This window comes from Falco punctatus (genome assembly GCF_963210335.1).
Source record: "Falco punctatus genome assembly, chromosome: 5".
Classification (NCBI taxonomy): Eukaryota; Metazoa; Chordata; class Aves; order Falconiformes; family Falconidae; genus Falco; species Falco punctatus.
This window is the reverse complement of record NC_137584.1, coordinates 7,986,139-8,002,308: the sequence shown is the minus strand read 5'-3', so window position 1 is coordinate 8,002,308 and position 16,170 is coordinate 7,986,139. Positions and strand designations below refer to the sequence as shown.

Sequence of the window (16,170 nt, the reverse complement as noted above, 5' to 3'; positions counted from 1 at the left end):
GATAGATCAACTCTTTCTGGCCACAATACCAAAGGCGGCATGACATGACAGAGACTGAACCTCAAAAGCATAAATATTCTCTGACATAAGATGGCTCCATACATGCAAAACCATAACAGGGGTAATTTAAATAGGTCGGAATAGATTTTAAAGATGGAGTACTTCTATGTGACATGAATGTCTTCCATCTGCAAATTGCTCAGGCATATTCTGGGAAGCTGAAACTGTCACAGAAATTAAGCAGAACAGACAGTAAACTGATTTTAAAAATATATTTTGTTCATAAAATGAGTAAACATTGGTGCATAGACAAAATACCTTAAAGCTAGATAATTTTGTCCCTGAATACAAAACTCCGAATACTTTTGTTCTTCCTTCAATACTGAAAACTATAATAATAACAGAAAAATACGATGATAACCAGACTGGGAGCTAGGCCTCAGCTCCTTGTCTTTGGATGTGTAAAACCCAGATAAGGTGCCCAACACCTCGCAGGGTCAAGTCCTACATTATGATCATTTCATGAGTAAAGGACATGTTAACTTTGCTTGAAATCCAGGAACTTTCAGAGAACTCATCTAACAGTAATATTCCCTCCAGAGTCCATCCTCCTAAAATAGTTTTCCAACAAGGTAGGATCTTTTTTTTTTTTAAGAGGGGCTTTGAAAAAGCCAGCCTACATAAACAGACTCTCTTGTCTTTTTTGTTTGTTTATTTGTTGGTTTGGGTTTTTTTTTCTGTTTGAATACCTTTTTATACCCGTTTTGAGAACTCAAGAATTGTCACACTAGGTCAGCCGAACCATTCCAGTACCTGACTGATTTGCAAAGAGCAAGTTTGAGGAAAACTGCAGATAATGGAGGCAGATATGGGATAAGAACCTGGAGGGATCAGGGGTCCAAAAGAGATGGTTGATACTAAAGGATCACTTCCTTCTAGCTCAAAAGCAGTCAATTCCAATGAGCAGGAACTGAAAAAAAAATGCCAGGAGACATCTTACCTGCTCCTTAGCCTATGCATGTATACCATCCTGTTCTCCTGGACAAGGGAAGGCAAAAATTGCTGATAACTAAGTGAGCAATCCACTCCAAAGCCAAAAATGTTAACAACTTTTGTATTCCATGGAAATGTGCTGTCATTCCCGTGGAAGGCAACTGAGCATCCACAACAGACAATGATGATTCAGAGTAGCTGTATTGACTTGCTACAAGTATTTTTCACCTCCAGCGGTTTCTGCAAGGCCAGCCTTCACACACATGTTCTTTTTTGAATTTGAAGGAATAATTATTCCAAGTAAGCATAAAACCTTGATTTTCTAAAACATTACCAATTTTTAAAAATTCAAATGAGGTGTAGGAATACATGAACTGTCTTCCTTCTCTCCCAAGAAGGAAGATAAACCTTAATGTGGAAATAATGTACATGATAAACATATATATTTGACAGAAACTAGAATTTACATTTTAAAGTTGGACCTCTAACTTTACCAGAGCAAAGAAAGTAAAGACCTTATGTTAGCATCCAGGACGTTAAATATTTTAAAACCTTTCTCTCCTACCGGCTGTGAATTTTCCTACTGACATATAGGCCACTATCAAACACCGTCTGATACAGGTAGTATTAAGATACATAGATAATTTCTTTTTAGCAATCAAGAGATCATAACAGTCATTCCAGCTGGATGTGACAGGAGTGACAGGTAAGTCACTCTTAGAATGACATCTAAGAACGTACTGGATGCAAAAGTTAATTCTCTCTGTCTTTGGCTTTGAAACACGTCCAGATATGAAGAGTAACACACCACACCCCCATTTTGTTTCGTATTGACAGTGGATTTTTTTCCTAGAAGTCACATCATTGGAAGTCATCTCAATGTTTCTGCTGAAGATGAATTTCAGAATAGTCTTCAACGCAGGTATCTGCATTCTTCACATCTTCAAAAAGGCAACCTGTAAAAGGAAGCAAGAATAACACTGTGATTAGTCTCAACACTGTGGGTAAACCAAAGATGTTTCATTGTATTAACTGAAATTACATATTATAATCATCTTTTTATTTTATAAAAATAACACACTAACATAATGAGAGAGCAGAGGCTGTATTGGAAAGCAGTGTTACTGTCCCATCACTTTTCTATTTAATATGTGTCTCCTAAAATTCCCAAGCTTACTCTTTTTGCTCAAGCACTACACTGCACTTGTTGCTGAACTACATAGCAAACTCTTTTTTTCCCCCAGAATAACAAAGCACGAGGTGTTCATCTTGTCTAACTTAAAAGGCTATTTGATAGAATTTTGAAACTAGACCAGATTAAATCTTGGATATATTCCCTGTTTTGTCCAAGTATTAGCTTGTTTGAACAGTGCTGTTGCTGTAAGTGAAATCCTGATTCCAAAGTCAGGATTAAAACTCCTGATGGAAAGTCCAAAGTCGTAAAGAAAAAATGCCTTACATTTTAAAGTGACCAGGAACCAAAATCCTACCCTAGGGGAGAAGACAAATACTTGTATAAGATCAGAACATTGCAAATGACACTCTTCTTCTTTTTAGTGCACTAAGTGGACTGTCATGTCAACAGCTATTCAGAGGGAAGGTGAGCCATCTAATACAAGAGACCTATAGGATTTCTGCTGTCCCAACTCAGTTGTTCTTGGTCACATGCATGCAGCAGTTTCTTGCGTATGGTTTCGGTTTTGTTTAGCCTTCTTCAGAACCTGCAGGATACTAACTCAGAAAGTTAAGTTAGCTGACTAGAAACATAATCGCATGTCCAGATTTTCATCTGCCAAGAAGATTGCCTCAGATATTCGATGGAGAACTTTGCTGATCACAAGGACAGAAAGAAAGATGGACAGATGCCACCACAGAAGGACAAAAAAACCCCAACCCCTGAACAACCACAAAAAAACCCCAAAAACCCAGAACAGTGTTCCAAAAAATATAGCCTGTATCTCCTACCCCACAAAAAACACACAAGAAAAAAACCCACATTTGAGACATACATTTCCCCTTTTTTTTCTTTCCAAGACCTTTCAACGTTCACTTAAGTGAAGATTCAATTACCACTTTGGATTTTCAGAGCTGACCTTCAATCACCAATCTACTTGATACCATGACTAAAGAATGCATGAAGAATGATCAACCAGAAGGAATTGAATTAAAGCATAAAATACCACCAAGTGTTCAGAACAGAGGGCAAAATAGAGTAAAGACGTTTATTTTGGATCCTATGCCCAAGGAATTTATAAGAGAGAGTTACATGTCTGCTATAGAGGATGCAAAAAATTAAGCAAGTTTTAACATATCTAAGAGACTTCTCAGAAAATCATTCATGCAAACGATTCATATCTAAAATAACATGACTACCAGGCATGAATGGTTAAGAATAGCAATTCTTGGTTAAAGATGAAAAGAAACCCACTAACAGCTATTAGAAAGCTGCAATGTTGCTACATGGAAGGGTTTGCACAGACAAGACAACTGAGATCCCCAAAAGCTTCCACATTTCTGAATCATTCCTTTCTTCTTCCAAACTGGAACTAAAATTCAGAAACAATAATTTTCATGTAGAACATAATTTTTCAGAATCGTCTATCAGCAAACCTGCCCAGCAAATAGCTGGCTGGCCAGCGTGGAAGTCTGCCTGCTTTCCCATGAAAATCTCATCACACTGACATATTCCCACTAAGTGTTTTCATTCAGCTCAGTCAGCATTTTCCAACAAATTGGAAAAAGCTGTTACATCAAAAACATTTCTGTCAGCTCAAGCAAGGGGTGTTGCAAAAGCTAGAGACTACTCATCATGTAGGGAAATTTATCCACTAGGCCAAAGACTCCTACCCTGAAAGACATAAAATGAAAGGAAAATCAATACAACTGTCACCTTTCTCATTATTTAGTTGCTCAGATGAATAGAGATGCATAATTAATAGCAAATGTAAAAGATTACCTGTGGGAAGAGTCACAAGTTACAAGTAACAGAGGCTAGGGGTGAAATCCTGGCACCAATTAAGTCAAAGACAAAAGTCACATTGACTTTAACAAGGTGAGAAATCTGTCCTTACATTGCAAGGATAAAAAAGAAAAAATCAAGAAAAGCAATAACCATCTCAATAGACAAGATTCAAAATTTTAAGCATATTTTTCTACCCAAGATTGCAGGCTCCTTTGACACACAGTTTTGAGGTATCATTAGAGTGGATATATTTGTTTAATTTGACTACTTGCTGTATTTTATAAATTTTCACCCCTTTGAGAGGATTATTTGCAACATAATGTTTCCCTAGACTGCCAGGCTCCCCTACTGACCAATAAATTGAAAAACATCAAAAAGAATCATTTATTATTTTCTGTATTTATATCTACTAACAATGTGAAATGAAAAGAGCACATTAGATCATCCCTGCAGTTGACATAGCTAACAAAAAAAAGGGATAACACATGGAAATCATAAACTGCTTAAAAAATACCTGCAACACATGAAGATATTTGAGATCAAAACCAACTGAAACTAAACCACTTAAGTTCCACCTTATCTGAAGTTCAATATGAAGAATGTAAAATATTTCTTTATTGTAACTGTAGATGCTCTTGAATCTCTGAACAGCAGCAAACTACATGTTCTACATAATAAATGAATTATCATAGGTTGGGAAAGTGTTTTCCATGTATTAGAATACTTTCTCTGCAAGATAGACAACTACTGGCCTATTCCAGGTCTACTAGCAATTTTTTCAGCAAAGTCTGCAAATGCAGTATTTCACTCTTACTAGCACATTTTGAAAGAAAAATAATGTGCTGAACAGCTATCTGATCTATGAACTAAGGTTTATCACTAAATTCAGAATAAAAGTCAGTTTTGTAAGCAGTTTGTTCACAGATTTTTAATTGACCTTACCTCAGCACGCTGCCCCCTTCTTAAATCACTCAGCATAGCTATCCATCATTAAGAACTGATTTTTATATTCTATTATCCTTACTTCTATAATGGGAGACATTGTTTTGTCATTTTCTTTCAATTATTTCTGAAGACAATAATGTTATCCTATCTCATAGTATCAAGTGCATCTCAGCACTCCACCCCATTATTTTCCATGGAGCCAGAAGCTGCTAAGACCTGTGGATAATGAATGAACATAAACTCCACATTTTCAAGCATTTTAAGAGATATCAAAACAGAGGGAGCAGCAGAGCCCCGCAGACATACAAAGGATATAGCTTACAAAATAATTTTTCTTTAAAAAATAAAGCAGAAAAAACTTTGTTAAATGCTTTTGCAGCCAGGGCAAGTTAAGAAACCCAGGTTGTGATGTTCAATTCTAGAAGCTGTGCTCTCTTATCTTTCCCAGGAAAATGCAAAATGTCAAACTGTTACGCATACTCCAAACTACATGAGAATGGTACTAAGGAGTGAGTAAAGCATCCTGACAGTGAGTGTACTTATGTGGTCAAACTTTGCAACAGGTTGGCCAGACAAGCGATGCGATCTCCTTCTGTCCTTTGCATATTCCAAACCTGACCAGAGACAGCCTGGGGCACCTGGCTCTGGCTGACCCTGCTTGAGTGGTGAGGTTGGACTGGGCAGTCTTCAGAGGTGCCCTCCAGCCTCAGTCATTCTGTGACTCAGTGATAATTTTGTACATACACACACACAAGCAAGTTAAGCGGCAGCACAATGCTGGTGGAAACTCTTTTACTATAAGCTACAGAACCAGAGGCTGATAATATTCTTTCCTCAGCAGGGAGAAGGCAGTTATGGTTTCAGTCTTTCTGAAACTTTCTAATAACATTTTATTTTATAGAGTGTTGGTTTATATTGGACATAAGGAAGAATGTTTTTATGATGAGGGTGGTGAGACATTGGTACGGATTGCCCCGAGAAGCTGGGAATGCCCCATCGTTCGAAGTGCTCAAGGCCAGGCTGGATGGGGCTTCAAGCATCCTGGTCTAGTGGAAGGTGTCCCTGCCCATGGGAGGGGGTTGGACCAGATGATTTTAAAGGTTCCTTCCGACCCAAACCATTCTGTAACTTTGTGTGTGTGTGGTTTCATCAAACTGTGCATCAAAGCATTCTATTGACTTTATACAACAAAAATCTCCAGACAACAGTGGGTAAAGGGACTTTCCTACTGTATTAAGCATCCATTCACAGAGTCAAAGACTGAGGATTAACAGGTGAAAGAAAAAAGTTGTAATTTCAGAAAGTATTTTGAAAGCTATGAAGACCTAATGAACTAGGGAGATAAAAGAAGGTGGTTCCAGATGGTAGAAGCTGCTGGAAAGAAATCTCTTCTACCCAAGCAGTAACACTTGGTGAGCGGGTGGAGTGGATGACTGCTCTAAGAGAAGCAGAAGCATGACTGTAGGCAGCTAAACAATATATTTTAAAGAAATGCAATCTGCAAATCCAGTGCATACAATCTGTCTTGTGGAGCTGACAACAGACAGAGGAAACAGCACTAAGAGAGAATTACTTTTTTGCCTAAAAAAAAAAAAAAAAAAAAGTGAAGGAAAAGCAGTTCAATCTTTCAATCATCTGCAAGAAACAGAAAAGAAGCCAGATCCTTAATCTCAACAAAAGCTGAAAACCACTGTATGCCAGAGGATGCATTCCCATGCTCTAACACAAACTTTTAAACTGTTCTTATGTTTGAATTCTCTTTAAAGGAGACAAAGTGAATCACGCATAAATAAATATCTCTGTGTTATGTCTGAGGACACAGAATTTCTAATACCTGTGTCTCTCCCAAGAGCTAAACAAAAGCAGGTAGAAGATACACTACAGAATTTCTCTTCAGTATTGGAGAGGGAATTGTACTTGCCTTTACTCCTGCATAATAGAAAGGAAAAGAGTGGGCTGAAAGTAGTTGTTTATGCTTCGGTTTGAGCAGAAGAAAATGAACCTATTAAACCTACGAACATTTCCTGAAATATGACTGTTCTAGTTTTGCTTTTCCATTGCACAACAAAGAACAAAACTCCACCACCAGGCTCAAAACTGAGGCTTAAATGCATAAGAGACATTTTACTGTTGTCTTCTTTGAACGTTAGACCAATTTTTAGACAGTATCACCCACAGTTCATAATGCCACATTGTGTTCTAGAACACAACTTACATGGCTATCTTAAATTGTATCTACTGCAAGCGGACAATCTGTACAGATACCCTTGCTTTAATCCCGCACGTGTGCTAGTGTGAAATCGGGCATGATTGAATGACTGCAGAGGAGATGCTGATTATACACCAATGAGGCTACAGCCTACAATCAACGTCAAACGCTGTCTTCATTTCCACCAAGGCTGACAAGTAATCAAGCAATGCCACGCCATCCATGTGCGCAGGAAGATAGTAACCTCCCCAAAAAGACATGGTCAGCTGTGGGCAGACCTCTGCTCCTAGATCCAGCTGTAGCGGTGCATGACATTAACTTCACAGGCTCAATGGTTTCCCTCTGCAACAAGTTACTGTTCCTTTCTCCCCACAAAATGGCATTTCAAAATTTCTACCTAGCATCTGGTGAAATCAGACTGGTATGCTAAACTCTAGTCAGTGCTAACCAGATTGATTTATCCAAGAAACAAGACAGGGAGGGTTTGCACAAACAATTATCCTGGCAGATCACAGGGAAGAGACTAAGCTCTGGTGGAAACAAGAGTGAAAAGCTGAGAATAGTCTTTTTCTCCACACATACAGCTGGGTTTGGAAGATAACATATGCTCAAAGCATCAGACCAATGTCGAATTCACATACAGATTTGTATGGCACAAAAGCTATGGCTAGTGTTAAGTGTTGTGGTTTAAATCCTAATAATTACAGCTAGTACAAGCGCTTGGGTGGTTGCAATTAATAGTGCAGTCAAGATGCCCTGTACATAGAATACATCTCTACCTTGAAAAAAGAACCAGAGAAAGTAATATAAACATGTTTGTGTGGGTATAACTAAGCCTACATGTAACTCCTCCTCTGTATTTACCAATGCACTGGTACAACTACAGTGACAATGTGCATAAACACATAGAGAAGGCCATAAAAACGTGCCTGACATTTCTTACCTCTGTAAAATAAAGACAGATCAAGGAGTGGCAGCATTCAAGCATCTGCACCACACCTAGGTCCCAGCTCTATGAACAACTGAATTCTCTGCTCAGAGTTTGGTGTTCCCACAGCTGCTGACAAGGACCAGAGGAGCCAAAGGACTGCTTCCTTCTCTGAGGTGCAACAGTGGTGCTCTCCCCATTCCTGCACCACCACCAGAAGCAGCGATGCCTTAGAGTTGTTACCACTACCCTGTGGATTAGCATCTATTGGCAATGGCTGCTTACAAACAGCCACATTAAAACTTCAGAGTTCGCCTGCTTACCCATACCACACACTTTACATATTCACACTCACCTAACAGTCAGGGACCAAGTCCGCCGGTGCACAAATAACCTGTGCCAGAATTACTTTTTGGCACCAGTGTGAATGAACGGACACAAAGCAGATGGCATTAGATGAGCAGAGACGTGAGAGAACATTAACTGCTATATTTATGCTCACTCCCACTGAATCCACAGACCCATAAAAAAGCAGCTGTCTTTTCCAGACTTAATGCTACCAAGCTGTTGCATATCTCTGAGGCTGCTTCTGGTAAGTGCAAAGGCATTTTTAGAAGAAATTGGAGAGGAAGGCAGCATATTCACTACTAGAAGAATGAGAGGAGCCAGAGATGTCCCTACCGTGACAGTGCGGGATTTCCTTGTCTTGAGATGGCCTCCTGGTAGTCTGCAAACTGCCTGGCTGTACTCCAGCTGCAAAGTTGCCCTCTGTTACACTGATACTTAATTCTTTTTCCTACACTCCAGGTTCTTGGGAGGATAGCTGAACACGATGCCACTGTATGCCTGTTTCCCCTATGCCACAGAGGTCAAGTAGACTTGGCTGCTCTAATATCCCCTCCACAGACAATCAATGGCTGCCACTTATCGCAACATGCCAAAAACAATTGTTTCAGGTTCTCTCAGAAAGGGAAAGCTTCCCAACATGCTTTAAAGGCCATGCAGTGAGAAGCCTGGCTTTGAGTACACATCAGAATATGAAAAGTGTTCTACATCATTACCCTTCCTTGGCATTTTTGGACTAAGTGAAATGAGAAACCACCAGCCTGTGCTCATAGCAGCAGAACTTCACACCACTAGGCTGGTAAGTCTTAAATACTTTACTATGGAAAACAATTTCAAACAAAAATGTCACTAAAGGAATACAAGTCCATTGAAAAGGTCACTAAAACAATATTACAGTACTACAGGTTGACTGAGCAGATACTGCTGGACAAGCCAAGTTTCAAATATTTAGTCAAATAAGGAGCTAAAATTTAGGGTCAGTATAAAAGCCTTCATGACTATCACTATCATGCTTGAATTGCAATGGAGACAGAAACTAAAATATATCCAGAATACTCTCCGAGCCAAACACGGCAGCACTGTGCTGCTGGGGACTATGTTGGTGACGGCAATAATGAAGTCAACAGAAGCACATGTTGTGGAACTGTGCTACCCTGACAAGCTGAAACCCTGCAAACTGGGTTGAAGAATAAGGGTTCGTGGAATGGCAGCTTTGCAATCTGACCCACTAACCCCTACAAGGCTCAGATTTGGGTGTGGAAGAGAGGACATTTTGTGAAGGACTCCACAGGAGGTCAAGGCCATTCTTTAGCATATGTAACTGCAAGGAATTTCCCATCTCAAAGAGAAGCTGCTTCAAGCAGCTTTAAAGTCTTAACGAAAACCTATTTTTGGTCAGTGCTATACTACCACAGAAGCAGAGGAATGCTGCTGGCAACGAAAGCTGGGGAGAACTTGGCTTCAGTAGACCTATCACCTAAACAACGAAATTCCCCAAGCACTTCTAGGAGAAGGCTGGGGGAAGGCAAGTCCTCTCCTGTACAATGTGAAAGGCACGGTGGATCTGTGGGCTTTCCAGTCTTCATTGCAGGAAGAAACTCATTAGAATGTCACTCTGACAAAGCACTTTCTTCTTCTGTCCAAGCTAGGGAAGATATAAAATATAACCAAAACAACCAAGAAGAAAGTTAAGTAGATTCCTTTCATTTAATTGCTAGTGGAATTAACTGTAACCAAAGCAAGGATTTATATTTTTTAAATATGATTTTTCACTCTGGTAATGCCCCTTCAGGATTGACGAAATAAACCCATCTATGAATCAGCACGCATTCTTTCAACTAATCCTTCCTAAAAGTATTAATTTCTTATAAGAACGAAGCTGGATTTGAAATGTGACAGAGATAAATGAGAAAAAGCAAAAGATTTCCTCTGAAGTCCCAGGCTGTGCACGTGCACTGCAAGCTATCTCTTTGCTAACACAACAGTTGCCTGCCGAAGCTTGTTCAAGCTTTAGAGGGAAAACTATAAGCAGCTGCAAAACCAGTAGAAAATAAACTTCTTCATGTTGTCATTTTATATGAAGACAATAGTTGTTTGTTTTTTTTTTAAATTTTAGATCAAGTAGTTCTTTGTGTGAAAAAAGGAAAACTTTTTGGGTTGTTTTTTTTCAGGTTAAGTTGAGAATGCTATTATTCTTTTGATTCTTTACATCTAGATATGAGAAATCCCAAACTTCATGGCTTTATTTTGTCTTTTGCCAAGCCTTCCTCATTATACTACTTTTATTTCCACTGCAGACATTACTTCTTGTAAAGTAAAAAAAAAAAAAAGAAAAAGGTACGCATCATTAAGACAGGCACAGAAACAGGAGTATTATTTACCTTTGTTAGTCTTAATACAGTTTCTCTCTTGAATGCAGACCACAGTGGGGGACGAAACTTAGTACTCATGTTGCATTGCAATTACTGATCCAAAGCAAACGAGGCTGCAAAACCCATGGAATTTAGGATTTTCTTAACACCAGATGATGTTTGGGTTTTACTGTAGTAATTACCATGATGAACTTCACACTAATCAGGCAATCCAAGCAGCACATATTTTTCTGCATCAAGTGGTTTTAAAGTGCTGTAGAAAAGACATTTGTTTAAGCACATACTTGTAAGGGCAGTTGGGAGACGCACGTTAACCTAAAACAAACAAGGCACTGCAAGCTGCTGTGTCAATTTACAGCACACTAGCTACATCCTAAAGCTAGAGATGTGAAGAAATTAATCCTTGGCACACCAAACCTGAACATACGATGCAGCTCCTAAAAACTTTTTAGCCTCCCCGAAAGGTGTTGCACAAGGCTGAATTGGAGGAGGTTACATTTGCTACCCTTTCAAAGACCTGCACTTCAATGCGCAGCTCGCCATTTCACACCTTCACACACAGAGCCTGCTGTCACAGCAGGATTTGCTCTGGGCCAATTTCCTGAAAGTCATGTCAGTCTAAGGCTCTGTTGTATTTTTGTAGTTCTCCTTCCATGAGATTTCTTTGCACTCTTGGGAATCTGTTTCAACTTGACCAGCGTCTACAATACCCAAGCATTTCCCCAGAAAGGGAAAGGAGTGAACACTGTTGCTGCTGTAGCATCCCGCAACTGCACCTCTTGTAGTATTTCAGCAATGAGGAAAAGAATAAAAAAACCAACACCCCTGAACAAGGCACTCTGCATAGTCTGATGCCTTTTAGAAGAAAGGTCTAGATAGAGAGATACATGGATTTACTTTTTGACCACAAAGCAAATAAATTGTAGCTAATTCCATAGGGAATAAATAGGCTCAACTAAGCAGCAACATAATTTCTCTTCATCAGTATCATCAAATCACCACTCTCAAAAGCAAGCTGATAAGGTATGGTGTGTGTCAGGTGTGAGATCGGAGATCAGTCAGCACACTATACAGTTACTTCTTTGATGAGATGCTGGCTTTCCCAGGTCTGTGAAGTTCTGGTCATGTGCACGGCTGTGGCTCTCAATTAGATTTTCTTTGACAGTATTCTCTGCAATGTATTTTATGAAGCATCCTATCTCAGCAAAATACCCTCTTACTGCATTCCAATTCTACTATGACTTGAAGACAGGGAAGTGCTAATAAATGTGAAAGAGAAGCACTGGTTTTAGGTCTTTACTACACAGTAACATGCTCAGCTGGATTCTAAGCTGGCAAATGTTTCCTTCCTTCCTCTCCTCCTGTCCCTTTTGCTACGAAGTACTGTAGCAAACTCTAAAATAGGAAGGTAACTTCCAAGTGCTCCATCATCCAAATCAAGAAAATGAACAATATAGTCTTCTATTACCAGCTTGTTTTTCCAGCTCAGATGTTCCCTTCATCATAAACTATTATTTTCTCTATTATTCCCTAATATTGAACCATTCACCACATTAACTCAGATCTTCCTTCTCCTATTTTTAACAACTTCCCCTGACATTTTTCTCCTCATACCAATCAAACCTTCTCCCCTAAACCCACACAATACACCTTCAGTCAGGATTTACTTCCAGCCCGTGCTATGGCTCATACTACTACAGTAGGAGACATGTCCCCATGCAGTCTTGCTCACACTGTTTCCCTAGGAAAAGCAACATTACTACAAAAATAATTATTTATTGTTGCCCAGCTGCAGCACCAGGCAAAATCTGCAAGCCAGAATCCCCTTCGGTGCCTGGCTGGAGAATGCCTGTTTCTTGCTTGTGTTTCTTGTCTTCTTTCTCCCTCCCATTAATAGGAGAAAAAATAGCAGGCTAAGATTATTTTAATTTTAGAAGCAATACGGTGGAAAGCTAAAGAGAACAAGGAACTGGAAGCATAAGGAGGAGAAAGCAGTATCTCTTGCTAAAAACTGAAGTTTAGACAAGCATCCACACTAAATAAAAGAGCTATGTAATTGGTGTGGTGCGTTATCAAGGCTATCATACAAGTAACTACAAAACTTGGGTTTCCCTCATGCTCTCCACAACTCTCAGTGTAATAGCAATACTGCAAAAATTATCTGCAGGAATCATCACTGGCAAGACACCAGAGCCATTAGATATTAGTGTTGTAGGTCAATGCATTTTTTAATTGTAACTTAATGAAAATAATTTTTTCTTCGTCCAAATTTAGCTACCTGTTTAAAAGTCTGTTTGAGACCACTCGTAAGGCAACTTTCTCATCTCTTACACCAAGATGCTATAGCAAACCCAACAGACAGGTAAAGCTGACAGGAGAAACTATGGAGCAGCACCAGAGGGCACCTGCTCTGTCTTCCATCTGACTGTCAGGAAAAGCTGTATTAAAAACTGATGTGGTAAAGTGCTTTAAACAAAGAAAGAAGCCAAGCACTTCTGGTTAATACTCTATGTGCTCATGGTCTGGTGGGTGAAGTTCCACTTTATTTTTGCTTTCATCTTCAAACTGTGTTTCAGTTATATCCAAAAACAAAATCAGCAAAAACCTGAAAGTTAAGAAATGGTCTATAATCTTAATTTCCTGCAATGTTTAGAGCTAGCAATGCACAGAAACCAGTATACCGACGTAAACTGGGTTTAGAGAGTCTCCCTCAGCAAATGGCACATGAGCAGAGCACACTGTGATGCCATGCTGGAACTGCTGCAATATCTTGCCAGATATTCAATGTTGCCACAGTGTAAGACATGGCCATCTCCTGTGTGCACATCCATTTCTGAACACACCAAACACAAACACCACCTGAAGTGCCACTTGAAATACCAAGAAGATGTGGGGAGGGGGCAGAGGGAGCATGACACAGAATGGATGCATCAGAGAACAACAGAAATAAATGATATCTTTTAATGAGAGGTATTTGGTTATGTGCTTACATTTACATGCAATTAAAACGGTCCAAACAGTCGATCTACCATAACTCAAAAGAAAAAGGTAGAGTACATTAAAGGAGAATGTGGCATTTTTAAGTAACACTTAGAAACTAGTTTGAACAGGTGTCTTCATTGGGTTATCTTTTGAAAACTTTATGGAAAAAAGCAAGTTTGAAAAATTAGCTGCTTAAATTCTCCCTTCGCTTCCTGGCAGTTAAAACTGGAATGAGAATAAATACCTCCCTGCGTGAGGTATGAGGATTAATTTGTTTGTGTATATAAATGGGTATTTAAGTATCAACTACTATTTTATTTTTAACACCTTATTGGGACTACTGCATTCCTACCCGAGTTCAGCTTTTGGCAAGAGATTAGGATGGGGTTAAAATGGGAACAGGTGTTTGGAAGATGATATGGCTGTAATAAAAGAACTAACCAAGAAGATGAAGGGGAAAATAATTTAAATACGGCATTCCTTTGTATGCTGTGAAATAGAGAGACACCCCAAAAAGAAAAAAACAAAATCACAACAACTAAGGGATATTTACGAAAATGTCTTTGCCGGCTGTGATTCATTCCCAGGGGGACACAATCTGAGAAGGGCTGTCCTTTGGGCCGGGTCATCCTGTTCTTGTACAATCTCATGATGCCTGTTAAAAGGCCAGGCATTCAAATACACAACAGTTTCACTGCTTAATGCTGGCTGGGTAATAGAACATTTTCAAAGCCTCAAAAGGATGTAGGAGTTTAAGGTCACTATCAGTGAGATCTGAATCATTACTAGGTCAAACTGATTTTTATTTCTAGGGACCGTGCACATTCTTTTTTGCCAGCTGCGGCAAGAAGAAAAGCTGAAACCATCCATTTCAAGGTTCAAACGCATGAAAACAGATGTTTTCTTGGTAAAAAGAAGAGTTGCTGACCTTGAAGCTTCATAATATTCATACATACATACAATATTCACCGTTTTTAGACTATCTTTCCCCCAACAACAGGTTAATTGAAGATAAAAGCTTTCAAGTGCTTTTTGAAAGCAGACTGTGCTCAAAACCCAGTCCTGCAAGCTAAACCTGTTCACATCAAGATGTACTATTATCTTCATACAACAGTAAAAGCAAATAAAGCAATGATTTTTAAAAGCAAAATTTTATGGCGAGGCGGGGAGGGGCAGGGAAGGTGTTTCAAGATGTGTGGTGTTTATTACTACTTTGTTTATTGCCATACTCCATGATAGTTTCTTGTAAGAGTAGCACATAATGTACAAAACAAATGCAATTTAACTACGGAGATACTAGGAAGATTCTCCACATGCAGCATGTATTTTCAGCTGTGGGAACTCCCAGTATGGTTGGCCCTCAAAACTCAAAAGTTAGACTGAGGATATTGTCAGAAACTGAAGTAGTTTTCTAGACTATATCAAAGTCCCATATCACTTTAACCATGTAAAAGCTTTCCTGTTGCCCATGGAACAACTGACTGAAGAATGCAGTAATGTAATTTCGGCATGGTAGATGTTTATTTTGCTGGTATTAAATGATTTTTGCATTTTAAGAAGGTTTAATACAATTATCTTTGACTTCAGTATGTTTAAGGTGCATCCCTTCCACGTATTTCTTGTCAGTAGTCACCCATGAGAGAATTAGTCTATTAAATTAGTAAGTCAGTAAGGAAGGCTTTAAAATGACTGACGACAGAGGATTATCTCTTTGAAAACAATACTGAAGAAAACAATTTTGACCTGAGACAAATTCACATGTCCTTTTGATTCTAATGACTTCATCAACAAGAACATGATTATTCAGAAGCTGAACTTGGTCCCGTATCATTGGTTCTGCACACACATTTGAACAGCTCAGAGTGGCTCAATTTAACTCCATTGTCCAAAGGAGGCAATTATTCATGTGGTGAAGTGCTTATGGGAATCAAATCTAGATTCATAAATGTCTTACGGAATCCTGCCCCTGACAGGCATCGGACTACTCTAAATACTTATTCTCTGTCAGGACAGAATTGGAAAATTTTGATGAATGCATCAGTTAATGATCATTCTTGAAGTCACTGGAAGACAACAAATTGGTTTTCCAAAAGGAAGGGTTGTACAAGGAACCAATGTGATTTTAAGATGGAATTTGACTAATTGATGATACGTGACATGTTATCTGCAATAGCGGGGGACTAAATTTAATGAAACACGAGTTCCGTGTGGTCCTAGCTACAGACCATTCCAGTTACTGCAAGTCTACGGGATAAAAACTGATCACAAAAGCTGACTACATCTGACTACATAAAATCCACAGCTAAACCCTTTCTGAAAGAGTCTTTTCATCAAAGTCCCATCTCAGCCTGTCAACAGAGCAGCAACAGTGGGAAATGCAAGTTAACACTTTGCAAGCAGAGGTCAGACGGACCCTACACTGTCTGGCACCAGG

At 39.1% G+C, this 16,170-nt stretch overlaps 1 protein-coding gene across 2 annotated transcripts in view; it reads right to left on the bottom strand.

The window, feature by feature from the left end:
• Positions 1–257: 257 nt before the first annotated feature.
• The window catches only part of UBE3D (ubiquitin protein ligase E3D), a 92,370-nt gene continuing 76,457 nt past the window's right edge, over positions 258–16,170 (bottom strand). Inside the window, exons 10-11 of one of the 2 annotated variants that reach the window (XR_013928488.1) lie at positions 10,764–11,007; positions 258–1,949 (exon numbers count right to left, since the gene is read on the bottom strand). Coding sequence is in view for 1 of the 2 variants with exons in the window: in XM_080389494.1 (XP_080245620.1) it covers positions 1,929–1,949 (21 nt within the window). In the remaining variant the exon portion in view is untranslated. The remainder of the gene's footprint in view (positions 1,950–10,763; positions 11,008–16,170) is intronic. The other variant, XM_080389494.1, reaches the window with a different exon arrangement.